Consider the following 18,291-nt stretch of genomic DNA (forward strand, 5'->3'; position numbering starts at 1 on the left):
TTTTTTTTTTTTTTTTTTTTTTTTTTAGTAAGTGAGGGATAAAACATAAAAGGGGGGGGGGCGGGGAGAGAGGGAGACACAGAATCGGAAACAGGCTCCAGGCTCTGAGCCATCAGCCCAGAACCTGACGCGGGGCTCGAACTCACGGACCGTGAGATCGTGACCTGGCTGAAGTCGGACGCTTAACCGACTGCGCCACCCAGGCGCCCCTAGAAGAGCATACAACTCTTGATCTCGGGGTCATGAGTTTGAGCCCTACACTGGATGTAGAGATTACATTAGTTAATTAATTAATTAAGAAAAAAACTTGGGGCACCTGGGTTGCTCAATCAGTTAAGCGTCCGACTCTTGACTTTGGCTCAGGTCATGATCTCAGTTTGTGAGATCAAGCCCAGCATCCGGCTCTGCACTGACAGCAAGGAGCCTGCTTGGGATTCTCTCTCTCCCAGTCTCTCTACCCCTCTCCCACATGCACACATGTGTGCTCTCTCTCAAAATAAATAAACAAACTTTTTTTTTTAAATCTAGCAATAGAATTTTCTCTTTTTTAAACATTTTACTTTTAAGTAATCTCTACACCCAATGTGGGGCTCCAGCTTACAACCCCAAGATCAAGAGTTGCATACTCTACCAACCGAGTCAGCCAGGTACCCCAGTCATTGAATTTTCTAACCTGTTCAACATATTTCAAACAAAAGGCTTCAGTGGGTTTTTAAGTCATGTTAAAAATACATAAACATGCCATCTTTCTATTACTGTGTAAGAAAAACTGACATCAAGGAATGGGAAAATGTACTGATATATAGACAAATAATGATAAGACAAGGCAGTAGATGACATTTAATCAGAATAACATAAATTAAGTGGTACAGGAGCTCAGAGGGGAGGAACTCCTGTCAGCCAGGATGACCAGGGAGGAACCTAATGGAGAACAAACCCAATTAAAGTTCCATTATCATCTTTAAAAACATGTTCAGGGGGCGCCTGGGTGGCTCAGTCGGTTGAGTGTCCGACCTCGGCCCAGGTCATGATCTCACGGTCCGTGAGTTTGAGCCCCGCGTCAGGCTCTGTGCTGACAGCTCAGAGCCTGGAGCCTGTTTCAGATTCTGTGTCTCCCTCTCTCTCTGCCCCTCCCCTGTTCATGCTCTGTCTCTCTCTGTCTCAAAAATAAATAAACATTAAAAAAATAAATAAATAAATGTTAAAAAAAGCTTTTAATAAAAAATAAAAACATGCTCAGAAGACTGAGGAGGAGCAAAATTTCAGGGGGGAAGCCGTCGATGATGACAACAGGCTGAAGAAATACATACTTTTTTGTTGCACATGCAGTGAGCACATTATAGTAACACCAGTAGCAAGAGTATGTGCACATGTGCATGTGTGACTTCTGGGTGAGGGCTGGCAGCAGCTGAAGAGCCATATATAATGTGCTGGCCTTTAAAGAATGTTTAAGTTGGTATGTTATCTTTATCAATTCTTCCCTTCTTGATCTCAGAATAATCCCCTGATGCCTAACACTCCCAGACAGACCAGCATCACCAACCACTTAAAATGCAGAAATAAAACCACAGGGATGGCAGTGGTTATCTCTAGATGGTGGGATTTAAGGCTAATGATTTCATCACCTACCATGAGCCAGGTAATATGCTAAACCTTAGAAGTCTTAAAACTATTATTATCATTATCATTTTTTAAATGTTTATTTAATTTTGAGAGAGAAAGAGAGGGAGAGAGAAAGAGAGAGAGCACAAGTAAAAGAGGGGCAGAGAGAGAGGGAGACACAGAATCGGAAACAGGCTCCAGGCTCCGAGCTGTCAGCACAGAGCCCGATGTAGGGCTCGAACTCGGGAACAGCGAGATCATGACATAGGTTGAAGTCGGAAGCTTAACCAACTGAGCCACCCAGGCGCCCCTTAAAATTATTATTTTTATTAGAAGAAGGTCCCTTATGTTATCTAATAGCACCAGGCTTTTAACATCTTTTTGCCCGAGTCTCCAGGGCAGCAATCTTGCAAGGTAGCTGTTTTTTACCCCATTTTACAAATCTGGAAACCAAGACACAAGGGGTTCTGAAACTGGCCCGGGGTCCTACTGTAGAAACTGCGGAAGCCATGACTGAAACCCTGGTCTGCTGGCCCCCGTCCAGGGCGCTCTTCCCGCCCAGGAAGGGCACGGACACAGCCTTCGCATCATGGCAGTAGTCCAACTGGTACCCTCCCCGCACTCGCCTCCTTCTCCTCTCTCCCCACACATAAATATTTTACAACCCTCATGTAGCAGGCTCAGAACTGTGGCTGCACACTCAGCACTTCCCCTGTCAGGGAAACGGGATAATCACTCCTCGGCGCCCTCCACACACAGGGACCTTCCTAAAAGGCAGAGCTGATTTCCTACCCTGGAACCCCTCCGTGTCTACTAATCATGCGCAGGATAAAAGCTTTGTCCCCTGAACTCACAGCCTTCGCAAGCCGCCTCCTGCAGCCTCCACACACTCCACAAACATACCCTTTCCTCCTGCCACTCAAGTGTCCTCAGGATGTAGCCACACTCTCGTGTTTCTAGGGCATTACACACATTTCCTGCCTGAAAGCCTTTCAAACCCACATCCACCCTTCTTATAACCAGTCGTTCTTCAAGACTTGGGCTGGTGTGAACGTCTCCGGAAAACCATGATTTATATTCCAGTGTGACAGCAGGTGCCCTTTTAGGAGATCCCACAGGCCCCTCAAATGTATTTTCACTGCTGGGTTCACTGGCTTCCAGTCCTACCAGACTACAGGCCCCTTCAGGCCAGGGACACACCTTTCTTACTTATAATGCCATGACCCAGCACACAGCCTTGCACACAGCACCTGTTCAGTAAATACTTGGGTCACAAGTAGGGTGTCGAGTGGGATGGAGGACACAGACAGGCACACAGCTTCGTCATATAAAATACGACACATGTGAAAATAAGAAAGGTGTGGCAGGAATGCTATCCAAGGAAAGGAAAAAGGTAGGAAAATCTGGGGGAACACCTCTACCTACATTCCTGAGTTTTCTCAAAGGTTTTTCAAATCCTGCTACTGCTGCTGGTGATGTCCCTGAACGGGGGTGCGTCCTCTGAACGAGGTACTGCGCAAAGCACTTGCCATAAACGAACGCTTTTTATTCACCCTATGCACTGAGAACACCCTGCGCATTTTACTGATGGGGAATCTCGGGCTCAAGAATAAGATGCTTCCTCAGTGTCAGACAATTAGTGGCAGAGACAAGATTTCAACCCAGACCCTGTCTTCTGAACCACAGCTCCAACCGCTCTCTGCTTCTCTTCTTTACCAAAAGTGAAATCCCCTCGCCAAATACCCAAGTTTGATGGCCTCAAGCAAACCCAATTAAACCAACGTGAAACTAAGAGTCCTTCTTAGTTCAGCAAGCAATAATGTACCTCAAGTTACTTCACTCTTCCTGGCTAAATAACTTGAATAGAACTTAACTATTTTTGGACCATTCAGGTGTTCATTACTGAGGGCACTGTAAAACTGTGATGCCCTTAGGCATGACTGCACTGTGGTTAGGGTATACCCTGTACCAGCAGCCCTGGCCTGTGGGCAGGTACAGTGCCTGTTACGGAGTTCCAGCTTCCCAATTCACCTTCATCTCATGCCAAGTTAGAGCGACCATTTCTTGCTACTGTCAATGTGCTGGTCTCTACCGGGCCAGCTGATTTTGCTACTTCCAATCTTCTAGGGGCTGTGATAGTCATAAATGATGTAGCGGTCCTTCATGTCGTCCACCAATCATGTCCAACTCTTTGCTTCCCAGGCACATGCTAACTGTGATTTCTCGTTCTTCTTTAAAGTCAGGTGTGGCCACGTGACTTGCCTCAGTCCATGAAATGTGACCGAAAGTGACACACACCATTTGGGACCGAGACTTCAAAAATCAGTGCCCCGTGGGGTGCCTGGGTGGCCCAGCTGGCTAAGCGTCCGACTCTTGATTTCAGCTCAGCTCATGATCTCACAGTTTGTGGGTTTGAGCCCTGCGTCTGGCTCTGCGCTGACAGCACAGAGCCTGCTTAGGATTCTCCCTCCCTCTCTCTCTCTCTCTCTGCCCTTCTCCTGCTTGCACTCTCTTTCTCTCAAAATAAATAAGTAAACTTTAAAAATAAAAATAAAAATCAGTGCCCCTTGGGGTGCCTGGGTGGCTCAGTCAGCCAAGCATCTGACTAGGTTTTGGCTCAGGTCACGATCTCACAGTTCGTGAGATCGAGCCCCATTTCATGCTCTGCCCTGACAGCACAGAACCTGCTTGGGATCCTCTCTCTCTGCCCCTCCCCTGATTGCTCTCTCTCTCAAAATAAACAAACTTAAAAAAACAAAATCAGTGCCCCTTAACCACCATCTTTCACTCAATCGAAGTGATCATGGAAAACACTATGTTCAGATGGAGTTTCCATCAGTCTGGGTCCCTGAGTGACTGTGAGGAGCAGAGTTCCCTGTGCATGAAGGAAAAATCAACTTTTGTTCTATTAAGCCACTTAAGTCTTAATGGGCTTTTGTTATGCAGTCTAATCCAAGTTATCCAGATCAATACATCAGATCAATACGTCAGATCTCTTAGTAAGGAATTCTCTCACGTAAGTTACTTTCTTTGCATCCATCTCTGTTCCAGGCTATGTGCAATATAAAACACACCTGTCAAGTACCTACTATGTACAAAATACCATGCTAGATGACGAAGATAGTCTACGTCTCGAAAAAGTTGCAGTCTTATGTTGACGACTGTGCCAAAAAGGCAGACGCCAGCGTTACAATGGTTTAAAGGAGAGACAAGTCCCATGTAGATGGGAAGAAAAGTACAGAGAAGTTTCACAAAGGAAGTTCCATATCACATGGCCCTGAAACACGGGTAAGAACCAACAATTAGAGATTCAAGGGGGTCATTTAAGATAGAAAAAGCAACATAAGCAAAGATATGGAGCACAAACAGCAAAGCACAAAGAGCAAATACTTCTACTGACCTGGAAAACTTAAAATCTAAGGGAATGACAAGAAATTGGTTCACCCGTAGTGTCTTTGCCAGGCGGGTCTGTGCCTAATTCAACGGACAGGAGGGAACCATTCAAAGTCTTGACTGGGGAAGTGAGATGTCTGGAGGTGATGGCAGTACACAGCATAGATGGGAGGAAAGAAAAGAAAATGTTGGGGGATGTCTGCAACAACTCAAGAGAACGGTATCAATGACCCCAAATAAGTGTGATGACAGTAGAAATGGAAAGAAGCAAAAACAGCGTGGCAGTATGTCAGCAAGGCCTGGCACCCAAGTGAACACGAGGGGAGGAGAGTCTAGAAAGGCAAGAGGGAGTCTCGAGGGGCAGATCCTGGGTAGCTACGAGGACTGTCCATCCACACTGCGGAAATTAATCACAAAAGTGACAAGAACAAATAAAGTGCTACCATGTATTTTTCTAAATGCTAGCTCCAGCTTCACCTGAAGTAAATGCTACTACTAGTTTAATCCTTTGCTCTCCTGGGACAAAGTTACTTCTCAATCTGACACTACACCTCCCTCTTTTGTACAAACTTATCTCCTACTTTTCCCTGATAGGAACGCCCTGGAATCACCCTTAAGCACTTTGGGTTCTCCCCTGCCCCCCCCACCCCCACCCCAGACCGTCCTCACTTTCTCCTTTCTTCACTTCTTCCTCTTCATCCGCCCCCCCACCGCCCCACCCCACAGGCTTACCCATTCATGGCTTAAGTCAAGCTTCACCTTCCCTGTAAAACCTTCCTCAAACACATGGGTTTCTCCTTTTCCCGATTTCCATACCTACTGTCTAGGAATTCCAGAGGCAACAGCATTAGTTATCAGTTTCCCGTGTGTCCTTTATTCCCACAACTATCTCATGGGCCTGGTCAGAACAAGTCTCTTCCATTACAGGTCTTGAGTTCCCCACAGTCCAATGACCTTGTGCACAATATGCATTCATTAGACACTCTAGTGATAACCCAAAGCCAATTAAGAACATGCACATCTTATTTCCTCTTTAATAACTTGTTTTCAGTAAATCACGATTATATAGACATGCAAAATAGGCAGCTTCAGCACCTAATACTTCAAAATGTCCTTGAGTTAAGCATCCTTAAATCTTAGGAGCTGTTTATTGCCTTAATAAGAGATCTGAAAACACCATTTGGTCATAAACTTTTCGGCCAGCTTCCTTTTAATCCTTTTGACTTGAAGGCATACCAAACAGTTCAATGATCATCACTCCAAGGTGATTCTGACTCAGAAATAAATAACCTAATTTCCCATGCGGACTATTTCACTTTTGGGAACCTAATAAGTGTTCCGTTGTACCCTCACGTTCAACCAGCTATATAGTATAGACAGCGCAAACTAGATCCACAAAAAAAATTTCCTAGATTTTACAAAATAACAGCTGTCTCCATTGGTCTCTCTCTCTCTCTCTCTCTCAATTAACGACTATGCTTTATAGCTCAACACGTTTCACTCCTCCCTGGCATGTGAGGGAAACACAAACAGAAATCAAGTTTATTGCGGAATCCTAAAAATGAGCAGTTGTAAAAAGGAATCCAAAATATTCGTAGGACACCATCCTAACCAAACCTGCTGTCATCACGAAGATTATTTCCTCTTGCAAGCAAGACCGGCGAGTTAACAATGGGGGAAAGAAAAGTGTGAGAGGGAAAGGAAGCAGGAGAGGAGGCGTACTATGCCGATCAAACTGACCGGGTTTCCAGGACGTCTGGCTGCTAGGAAAGCGGTAAGCAAGGACAGCCGCTACCAGTACGCTGCAGATTCCCGCTCAAGCTCTCCCTGCACTTTTCCTTCCCCTTCCCACAGCCGAGGCCCGCCTGCCCGTCCTTCCTCTGCACCAAGGTGCGCAGCGCGGCGGGGTCCCGCACGCAGGTGACCTCACACCGCTCGGCCCGGGTCCAGCCGTCCTCCCCGGAGGCCTGGCGGCCCCTTCCCGGCCGAGGTCGCCCAGGGGCCGGGCTCCGGGCCGGAGTCCCCAGTCCGAACCGGACTTCGGTACTCGAGGACAGCTAGGCCGTGTGTCCCGACCGTCCCTTCTTCCCCAGCGCGAGCAGGCAGGCGGGCTCCGCGCGCCCCGCCGGGACCCGGGGCGGCGGGGGAAGGGAGGGGAGGGGAGGGGAGGGGAGGAAAGGGGTGGCGCGGACACCGTTAGCCGCGGTGGCTGCCGCGCCCCGACGCGCGCGCGACTGGCTCTTACCGCAGCGGAGAGGGAGGCAGGGGGGAGGCGGCGCCCGGCCCGGCGCGGGCGGGAAGGCGGAGGCGAGGGCGCAGGCGGCGGCGGCAGCCGCGGGGGACCCCGGCGGGCGCCCACGACGCGGTGGGCTGCCTGGGCGCCGCCATAGTGGGGACGCAGCGGCGGGCGGAGCGCGCGGCCGCGACCCGGGGACGGCGGGACCACCAATCCCGCTCTCCGCCTCAGCGCCCTCGCCGGGGGTCGGGCACATCCACGGCCAATCGGGGCGCGGGAGCCGGGCGGGGCGCCGGGCTGACCAATGCAGAGCTGCGCTGCGGGCAGCGGGCGAGCGCAAGCTCGCGGAGGCCCAATAGGCACGGGCACCCCCACTTTCCCGACCCGGGCTGCGGGTGGTGAGGAGCCGAGCGGGGCCGGCCTGCTGGTCAACGCGAACACCTCGCCTTGGCTCCTCGGAGCACGTCCGCCGCCTGGAGACATCCTTCTCCCCCCAGCATCACGCCCGGAGGGCGCCCGTTCGTGCGGACACCTGAAGCCCGCGGGGATGACCCAGCCCCTCGGGAGCCTTTCTCGCCGTGCGGCACGGTGGGCCGGGGGCCTCCCGGGCGCAGAGTGCTGGGCGGTCACCGTCATTCCACGCCGAGGGCGCAGCTGCCGCCCGGAGACCAGCTGAGCGCCTCCACTGGGCTCTCGGAGGCCCAAGGCTTGGAGACCTCTACGGATCCTGTGGGGTAAAGGGTGGGTGTGGTGGGGGCAGGATTCGCTGGCTGCTATTCGTTATTTCCCATTTCAGAGTCTGGCAGGAAGGGTTTTAGTTCGGGCACCGGACCACTCGCCCCGTCTACCCTTTGCAGCTCCCGAGGTCCCAGCTCTCTTCCACCCTACCCCTCCTTCCCGCAGCAGAGCACCGGCATCCATCTGGGGCACAATTTGAAACGTAGGACCTCCAGTGGGATTAACGGAAGGGAGAAGATACTGTCGGGTTGCGATCCTTGGCTGCCAACCCAGGGATCCTACCTTAGGAAAAGAGAGCAGTTTGCCCTGACAAATAGGGTTCTGGTTAGAACCTGCCTAAAACGCTTCCCTGGAGTGTGTCCTCTAAGTCCTGGGCCTGACTGCACTGGCAGGCAGTGAGGAAGAAAACCAAGGAGCCTGGAGTCCCTGGCTGACTCAGTCATAAGAGCATGCAGCTCTTGATCTCAGGGTCATGAGTTCGAGCCCCCCTAACCCCCATGGGGTGTAGAGATCACTTAAAGTCTGAAAAATACAACAGCCTGCTCTGTGGGACTTGAGCAACTCTTTAAACTTCGGGTTTCCCCAGAGTTATTACTTAAACTAAAATTCAAAGTGCAAAATTTCTAGAAAAACAGCTGCTAAGAATTCTTCTGGGGTTAGACCAGGCACCTCAGCCCTGCAGGTCATTCAGCAGGGATGGGGATGGTGGGGTCAGTGAGAGGTAGCAAGGCCTGGGGCCCTGCCAAGTCTAGGGAAGTGTTCCTTCCCTTCAAAGATGTGTGCTCTGAGGGATCAAACAATTCATTAAGGCCTGGCTCCGCCTAGTCTCTCAAATGAATTCTTGGATGCTGGACAAAAAAAAGTCAACTTCCTTTTCTTGGGCCCAGGAAGGAGTTGGCATAGAAAAGTGTTTTTGAAACCTCCTGTTCCTGCCTTCCCCCACAATCAGACACGAGGTAGCATCCACCTCCTAAGCCCCAGGACACAAAGAAGCATTGAGAGCTACTGAGCTGACCCAAGCCTCTCCGGCACCTGGAAAGGGCCAGGCCATCCAAGGGCCAGCTGGAGCAGCTCTACTGTGCCCACATCCTGCACCTAGTCACTGGCACCTCCCTGCCCTGCCGCTGCTCTATCCTCATCCACCTGGACCCCAGAAACCCACCAGGCAAAGGGACCGATCTTTCTCCAGGGATGCTTCTCAGCAACTAGACAGCTCAGAGCAGCTTCAAGACCCCACTGGATCCCACTAGGAGCCGAGTCTCTTGCTCTTAAAGCACCTAAAATACACTCCTTCCTTTCAAGCTGGCTCCACAATTTGTACAGGACACAGATGCTTGCATGAACTTAGACTAGCTCCATGAAGATAATAATCAAGCGCTGCAGGAGTGAGAGCTCAAACCCAGTTTGACTGTGGAAGTGGTCTGGTCCTCTATGCCCATCTCTTTCCCATACCTAAGGCAAAGGAAGCAAAACAAAGTGCTCAGAGCCACAGGTGCCTCTGCCCCCCATGTCCCACCTTGCTTGTCCTAACTCAGAGCCACAGGACCGGAGCCCATCGCTTTAGGACAGCTTCCTAGATCCCGCCCAAGTTTTCTTAAAGTGTCCAGCCCTTCTTCAGAGCCTATAACTAGATACACCCCCAGCCTGACCCTGGGCCACTCAGGCTCCTTGGGGCAGACACAGCCAATCCTCTGCTCAACACATTTTATTGCTAAGGACAAGGTGATGCACCAGTTTTCAAAATAATTTGGTTTATAGCGTTCATACGTAACAAAAAACAGGGAAGTATTATAAATCTGATTCTTGTATACACAGGGTATAGGTGTGAAGCCCTCCAATCCCAGGCAAACAAATTCATGAGGAGCAAAACCTGTTTAACCCCTTCAGTGTTGCCCTCCAGTCCCTCCCCCACCCCCAAATCAGCTCCCTCCCACCCCCAGACCAGGGGCATATCTAAACCTGCCCCTGGTCTCCAGTGGCCCCAGTTCATCTTAACCCTCCCAGCCCCTGCATGATTGCAAATTTTCTGTTGACAAAATCACCCACCAGGCTCTGCCTGCTTCCATCATTAAGATCCCCCCTTCAGGGTGTTCCCCACCCACACCCTCTAATACTGTGCCACAGGGGCTCTGTGCCTAGAATGATATGGGCACAAACCCACACTGCCCCTATCTGCTCCTTCAAGACAGGACAAAGAGGTGGCATTAACTCCTTAACATCTCAATACTGCAGCTTTGCCAGCACTTCCTTGAGGCAGTTCCAGGGACATAGATGCCACACTCATCTCCAGCCAACCCCCAGGAGCCTTTACTCCACTCAGCTGAGGGCAGAATTTCACATTTTGTTTGCCCTGGACAGGCAAGGAAGAAAGTAAAGGCCAGGGGCTGGCAGAAGCTGGTCCAAACCAAACATACATGTGCGCACACGTACACACACGCGCGCGCACGCGCATACACACACACACACATATATACGCGCGCACACATAAATACAAAAGGGGAGAGGGAGTAAGCACCAGCACCTCTGCCTAGTTGGTGCAGGTGATTGTTAGGAAGCTAAGTCCTAGGCCAGGAACAGGGCAACCAGCCTGGCCAGCACAGTCAACCCCACTGGAGACTGGGGCCAGTGCAGCCACAGCATTTCAGTGCTCAGCCCTTCAGCTGGGTGATAGGCGGCTGCTGCCACATGTCCAAGAAAGGCTTGTCCTTTCACTACAGCGGAATGCGAGGGGGGGGGTGGCGGGTAGGGGCGTGAGAAGACGATGGGGTCGGTTATTCCATTCCTTTTCATTTTACAACTTCACTTTCAGAGACTTCAGAGTTCCAAGTGTCTGCTGTGCTGTGGAACCCCCGAGTGCTCTCGCCTTGATGGCTGGGCACCTCTCAGCCCCTGGAAGCACCTACTCCATGATGGCTCGGTATAGTGCAGGCTCGATGTAATCTTCCCGATATCTTGAGTTGATCACTCGTTGCCGTTTCTTTTCCTGTTTAACCTCTTTCTCCGTGAAAATCTCATTGAAGCGCATGTCTGAGGCTACTGACTATAGAAGAATAAGCAAGCCAGATGAGCACTTTGTGGCCAACCACCCAGAAGGGAAAAACAAAATGACACACCCTTGCCTCATTCCCTCCCTCCCAGACCTGGAACAAGGGCACACAGAAAACACACTCACCAGTCTAGACTTGACTCTCTTGGGAAGCTCTTCATCCAGCGTGTACACATCATCTCTCTTAACCACAAGCTGTGAGCCGTCCTCGAACTCCACCTACCAAGCAAACAGAGGCCTTTGGCTAAGACATCCCTGACTCTCTCCCTGGTCCCCAAAGCACAATGGCAACTTTCTGCTGTCACAGGAAGGATCCAGAACACTGAAGTAAGGACTGCCAAATTCGAAGCCACCCCCGGCAAACTGAACACAGGGCAGCCCCTAGCTCTGAAAAGGTTGTTACTGACCCCTGAGCTCTTCCAAGAGCAAAGGCTTGCCTCTAAGAGGAAGCACTGAATTAATCAAGAACTCCCCCAGAGCCCAACAAAAACTTTTGGCTACCTGGTACATCTGGATAGGATGGGATGCCACAAATTTGGCTCCGTAGACTTGGCCATCTGTCCATCTGACTTGGACCACTTCTCCTTCAGCAGGAGGACCCAACTGGAGGCAGTCCTGGCTCTGAGGGGACAGTAAGGGAGAAGGATGAGAGGAAGGCCCCTTGAGCACAGGGGTGACCACCACCTACTTAGGGAAGAATGAACCAGGGCAGATTCCTGCCCAGACACCCAAGCAAGGCAGGCTCTCTCCGAGCTAGAAGACACAATGGTTAAAGACCTACCTGCCTGCTAAGTCATAAGCTGGCCCCAGATCTCTGCCCTTGCTGCTTCCAGGGGACAGAAAAGAAGAGCCAGAATAAACTTCGAGTGAACTTCATAAACACAGTGCCAAGATCAAGAATCCTCCTTGTGTTCCTTCAACTGTCCCTCTAAAGAACAGGGGACAGAGCTCTACCCCGAAGAAATACTAGAACAAGAATTTCAGAGTACTATGAAAACATTAGCCTCATTCACTGTGCTGACCTTGGCAGTGATGGTATAAAATCTGTAACAGGCAAAACTGCTCACATCTTAACACAGGGCAGGGGCTCCAAGCATTATTAGTTGTTACTACATCCTGTATCACTGCGTGCTCATAATTTAGGGTAAAAAGAAAAAAGAAAAATGCCCAGTCTCACATGACAATATCTCTCAACAAAGCAGAAAAATGTATTAATTCTGTCAAACCCCAGTCCTTGAGAACACGTGTGAGTACTCAAAAGGGCGCTTTGCTGCATGCTGAGGTAGGATGGTTATCTTGAGGAAAAGCACTGTGTAACTTAATTGTTGTGTAGCTGCTTTGTTCATGGAGCACCAGCTTTATTTGAAAAAATGCCTGACATAAACAAACTATGGTTACTCAGACATGGGTACTGGCAGACATCTTGGAAATGAATGAACAAGCCTGTCACTTTACGGAAAATATCAGACCGTACTGCCAAGGATAAAACTTAAGCTTTTGGAAAAATTAGAACTTCAGAAATGTAGTAATCACCAAAATCAGCTTGAAGCTTTGCCAAATTTAAAGATAATTTCTAAGAATGGTGACACTAATAAATGTGTTTTTTGAGACTGTATAATAAAATTTAACATTTGGAAGATCTGCGTAGCCCAACGTATGAGTATTTTCTAAATAACCAATGTATGAGGTTGCAAAATTTGGCAGAGGTGAAGAACTAGTCTCAGTGCAAGACAGACCAGTGGATTTTAATGTAACAGAGTGTACAAAGCTCATTGACCTGCTTTCAGATTCCACCCTGCAACTAACTTTTAAGAAACTATTACTCGTTGAGTTTTGGTGTAGTATTAAATAATCACAATGCTATGAAAGGCTATTAAAAGACTCCTCCCCTTTCCAATTAGCACACAACTGTGTGAGGTTGAATTTTCTTCATAGACCTTAACCAAAACAATATATCAAAACTGACTGAATGAACACATGACATAGAGATTTGCAGGAAAATGGCATTCTTCCCACGAATATTTTGTTTTAAAAGTTATTTTTAATTTTTAAAAACCCAGACTATTTCAAATCAATTAATCTCTATTTTAATTTCTAACAGAGTAAACATTGATAAACATAACCCACAAAAAAGCTCTCTGGGGTCCTCAGTAACTTTTAGAAAAGAGAGTGCTGAGGTCATTGATCTGTAAGTCAGAGATAACACCACCTGCTTCTCAGAACTGGTATGAGAAGTGAGAGACACACCTGATCTGAAGCACTTAGCACAGGGCCTTGTGTACTAGAAAAGCTAGTAAATTATAGCTATTCCACTGCCACAAATACTGTTAATATGATCTTTACCATGACTTAAGTCTACCTTGTTAAGTAATGAATGTGCTTCTAGCAACTAAGCTGCTAATGAAGTATAAAAGTGGGAAATACCTGGTTTGTCAAAGGAAGAAGTGGCTTCTTCCCACTGCCGTGGTGCTTAATCTCACAAGTGAAAAGGCTGTGCGGGTGAGGGAAATTCGAACTAAGTCCTGAATACTGAGCCAGGAAACCTAGAAGTGGGTCCAGGCAGAGCCTCCAGTGTGTCAGGTGTCAATAACATAAGCAGGCCAGGGAGGTCTCCAAGCAGTTTCTGCTTAGCCCCTTCAACTGTAAAGGACCACACATCTACTAAGGGGGCATGACGGGAAAGAGAGTTGTATTAATTCTTCCAATATCACACAGCTACTAGGCAATGGAGCTAGTATTGGCACACTGGTTGGTTTCCAATGCCGGGCTCTTCCACTGCATAAGAACACCTTCAAGTGTAGTTTAGACTGAAATATAAGCATGTTTCACGGTGTTGCAGAAAACACAGATTCCAAGAAGCTTCCAGAGAGGAAGCAGGGCAGCCTAGCAGCACACAATTTTCTTTGCAAGGAAAGACCAGCACAAATGGTTCTTTCTGTTCAGGGAACTAATGGGCCTGAGGACCTGGCTAGAAATGGCGGGCTGGCCCACAGCCAGACCTAAAAACGCCCCCATCCCACCTGCCCAGGAAGCTCCTTGCAGACATTACCACTATGTCCTCAGGATAGAGATTGTCACTGAAGGAGCCATCGTCAAAGTTGACTTCATAGAAGGTCTCGGTGGTGAGCCTGACCACCTCACACTGGTAGAAGCGCCCGTTCTTGTGCTTGCTAATGACCTTCTGGCCTGCGGTGATGCTCTGCAAGGCCCCCTTGGCACGCTGGAAAAAACAGAGGCTTGGGTTACTCCCACATGGAGTTGCCAGGACTGGAAAATGGGGACCAAGATCAACTGGTTGCCCTTTACCAGGGAGAAAGAATGGGACTGGAAAAATAAAAAGGAGAAGGGGATGGGAGCTGAACCAGGTCTTTTCCATATATCCACACCTCAGCAGGGACACTACCAGAAACCAGTGTCCTATTTTCCTCCATAAATGTAGCACCTCCCTAGTTCCCGTTCCACAACTGGTCCTTACACGATACTGTCTCCCAAAATACTCTTGTGTTAACTTCCCTACTGTTGCCGGGAACTGACCAAATAGCATCTACTAATGCACACAGCTTAGATAGACATCCAGGGAGACACTCAACAGGAGATCTGAGCCCAGGGCCCCAGACAATGCTCTACATAGATCTCAGCACTAGTTCCCTGGACATCTGCAGATGCATGTGACAAGGGGCTCCCATTACAAGGGCCATGCCAACCCTCACATCACCCCATCATTCTGAATTTGCCCTTGATGCAAATGGCATCAGAGAGCATCTGGTAACACTGTATCCAACCACTCCCCGCCAAGTTCCCCAAGCACTGCGCTCCAGCCATGCTGGCCTCCTTGCTACTCCCGGAGCACGTGTGCCAAACACGTTCCCTCCTCAGAGCCATTGCCCTGCTGTTCCCTCTACCTGAAATGCTATTCCCCAGCCCTCTGCACACTGGCCCCTCACAACCAAATGTCAACCTACTGATGCTGTTCCTTATTATACCTCTTCCATTCCCCTTATCCTGCTACATTTTTATCCACCACCCTTCTCCCATCTGAGATACTCTACTAATGCATTTCTGTATGTCTTTCAACTACATGCAGCAAGAGGACAGGCACTGTTTTGTCTTGTTCACTTATATTTCCAGCACCTAAAGTTGGGACTGACATGTAATAGATGCTCAATAGATATTTAAAGAATGATTAGCGAGGACACATGGGGGGCTCAGTTGGTTAAGCATCTAACTCTTGGTTTCGGCCCAGATCATGATCTCACGGTTCATGAGTTCAAGCCCCATGTCAGGCTCTGTGCTGACAGTGTGGAGCCTGCTTGGGATTGTCTCCTTCTCTCTCTCTCTCTTTCTCTCTCTCTCTCTCTGGGCCTCCCCTGCTCACTCACTCTCTCTCAAAATAAACTTTAAAAAATTAAAAAACTACAGAATGATTAGTGAAAATAATACTACATAGTACCCCATTTTCTCAAAGCATCAGCAGTCTATGGGTGCCAATTTAAGGATGTGCAATGTTAATGACAGTCCCCAAATCACCATCCTGGCTCCATAACAAAACTCCTGCTTCCCTGAGCCCTCTGGGCTCAGCACTACCTCACCCACCACCCCTCCAGAGTTTCTTCCTCACAATGACTATCTTCCCCCTTCCTGAGCTCCTAACCCACCTGACCACCTCTCATGCCCAGTGTAACATCTCTATGGAAAAGGAGAAGCCAGTTGGCCAACAAGGCCTTTTCCATGACCCCAGATGATAGTGACACGTTTGCTCCTCCAGACTGGTACTCCACTGTGCCCTTCACTACCATGTTTCCTGCACTGTTGACAAATCTTCATCACGGTCTCTTCTAGTAGCCTCTAACTTCCCCAACTACAGTCTGGTTTCTGACCAGAAGACCCCCCGACAACTCCTCAGTATGGGGCACCAACAAGCATTATACCAGACCTGCCTGCCCCAGAGCACACAGCTTCCTGATCCCCTCCACTGGCTTCTGTCTGCCCTTTCTCAGCTGCTTTCACTGGCTCGTCCTCTGCCATCTGCTCCTTACATTAGGAATCTCCAGAGTCCAGTTTCTAATGGCAACTGGAGTGAACTACCCTATTAAATGCTGAGAAGATCCAAATCTTCACCCTCATCGTTACAGCAGCTGTTTCCTGGTAGCTCCATCAGAATGCTCCAGCAATGACCTCAAGGTCATCCTCTTTTTCACTTCTCTCCCTTTCCCCTGGAAACCTGCCCTGCTCTGAATCAGTTCTGGTCACAGTTAATAGCATCACATATTCATCCTCTCCATCTTCCAGGAGAGCCACCTGAGCCATCTTAACTTCACATTCCTTCACCCCTTCCCCACTAATCTCTCCAGGATGGTCAACAAACCCTGTCGATCCCACCCATCGTAGGATCCCACGTAAGATGTGACCCCAGAGCTCTGGCTACGTGTTCCCACTCCAGACCTCACTTCGCTCCCAGCCCAACCAGTCTCCCTGCCTCAAATTCTTATTCTTTGAGCCCTGAATCCACCACCAGAATTAAGTGTTTCAAAATATGGTTCAAAATCCAAATTTTTGAGAAGTTCTCCTCATTTAGTGGAAGAGGGATCAAACTCCTAAGTAGGGCAGTCCAGGGCCTTCAGTGTCGGCTGCCATTTGTCTTTTATCACCCCTGCCATATTCCCAGAACATCTTCCATGTTCATTCTCCTGAGACTTGTTTGTTCAGCTTTTTTTTTTAACTTAGCTTGAGAGAAAGAGTTTGTGTGTGCGAATGGGGGAGGGGCAGAGAGACAGGGAAAGAGAATCCCAAGCAGGCTCTGTGCTGTCAGCTTGGGAGCCCAATGCAGGGCTCGATCTCATGAACTAGGAGATCATGACTTGGGGCTGAAATCAAGAGTTGGACACTTAAGCAACTGAGCCAACTGAGTCACCCAGGTGCCCCTCGTTCTACTTCTGAAGGCTTGAACACCCTCCCTCTCATAATTCCTACTTACTGTTTAAGTCCCACTTCAATATTTATTTATTTTTGACAGACAGACAGACAGACAGAATGCAAGCGGGGAAGGGACAGAGAGAAAGGGAAACACAGAATCCAAAGCAGGCTCCAGGCTCTGAGCTGTCAGCACAGAGCCCGACGTGGGACCCAGACTCACAAAAACCGTGACATCATGACCTGAGCTGAAGTCGGATACCTAACCAACTGAGCCACCCAGGTGCCCACACCAAATGCCACCTTCCACCCAAACCCTTTCGTAACTTGACATGTAGTGTTCTCCAAGCTCCACTATTTAGAGAAGCACAAAAATCCCTACTGTACGGTAGTTAATCGTTAACTGTTCCAAGCTCTCTCCGTCAGTTCGCAATATCTGCATAGCTTCTGCTCTGCCCCAGACACGGTGGTAGGTGACAGGGACACTCATATTAATAACAGGACCCCTCAAGGAGAGGCAAACAGGTAAACATAATCACAAGGAATCAACCACAAGCAGTTTGGTGCCGGTGGATTAGGAAGCACAAGGCAGGCAGCAGAGATGGACAGGGGCCACCTCTGAATCCCTACTTATTAGCACTCTCCATAAAGGGTAAAGCTGGAGAAAATACGTGCTGACATAGGCAGAGAAAATGATCCCAGAAACAGTCAATTCTAGAAACAGAGGATTCTAGAACGGCACCTTCCCTCACCTCCAAATTCGGAATCTTGTGCCGAAAGCAGGTAATGAAGACGACGAAAGGCCAGTCATCCGGCTGCATCATCACTCCGGCAGCCTGGGCGCAGCTCACGTGGAAGGCAGTTGGACAGCGGCCATGGGAGCACTGCACACAGCAGCCGGCGGCTCTTTTCCTCCGCTTCTTACAGAAGACACATTTCTAGGACACAGGGGAAGCAAGCCAGTGATTACAGGAACTAACGGTGTGGTGTCCTCCACTGCTCCCCTGCCTAAACGCACAGAGTCCAACGGGCAAAAGCCAACCTTCTTCCCCAAACAAGAGGGTACACACACCTCTTTTAACCTCTTATCTGAGGACACGTGTCCTCTTTTAATATTCAGTGGCTCATAAGCCCTGACCTAACCCAAGGGTAACAGATGACCACTGGGCCACATGGGGCACGTTATGTTCTCCTCCACTCAGAGACTTAGAATAGGACAAAGATGCAGTGTCTCCAAGCTCATCTCCTCTTCCTTACCAGTTTGAAGCGGGGCAGGGGTATTTTGCTCACGTCCACTGGACTTCTTTCGGCAATGTTGACAAACCTTGCTTCCAAAATTGCCACAGCACACGAGACGTGGACCCAC

The 18,291-nt window shown here is 49.1% G+C and overlaps 2 protein-coding genes across 3 annotated transcripts in view; both read right to left on the reverse strand.

Moving 5' to 3' along the window:
• Positions 1-9,579, reverse strand: part of ST3GAL3 (ST3 beta-galactoside alpha-2,3-sialyltransferase 3) — a 191,960-nt gene extending 182,381 nt beyond the window's left edge. The window contains exon 1 of the mRNA XM_049617323.1: positions 7,241-9,579. The gene's annotated coding sequence lies outside the window, so the exon portion shown is untranslated. The remainder of the gene's footprint in view (positions 1-7,240) is intronic.
• Positions 9,580-9,659: 80 nt separating this feature from the next.
• KDM4A (lysine demethylase 4A) overlaps positions 9,660-18,291 on the reverse strand; it is a 46,417-nt gene continuing 37,785 nt past the window's right edge. For both annotated transcript variants that reach the window (XM_049617314.1, XM_049617313.1), the window contains exons 17-22: positions 18,183-18,291; positions 17,678-17,863; positions 14,065-14,235; positions 11,517-11,636; positions 11,142-11,234; positions 9,660-11,009 (exon numbers count right to left, since the gene is read on the reverse strand). In XM_049617314.1, the coding sequence (XP_049473271.1) occupies positions 10,869-11,009; positions 11,142-11,234; positions 11,517-11,636; positions 14,065-14,235; positions 17,678-17,863; positions 18,183-18,291 (820 nt within the window). In that variant the 3' untranslated portion in view covers positions 9,660-10,868. The remainder of the gene's footprint in view (positions 11,010-11,141; positions 11,235-11,516; positions 11,637-14,064; positions 14,236-17,677; positions 17,864-18,182) is intronic.

This window comes from Panthera uncia, assembly GCF_023721935.1.
Source record: "Panthera uncia isolate 11264 chromosome C1 unlocalized genomic scaffold, Puncia_PCG_1.0 HiC_scaffold_4, whole genome shotgun sequence".
Lineage (NCBI taxonomy): Eukaryota > Metazoa > Chordata > Mammalia > Carnivora > Felidae > Panthera > Panthera uncia.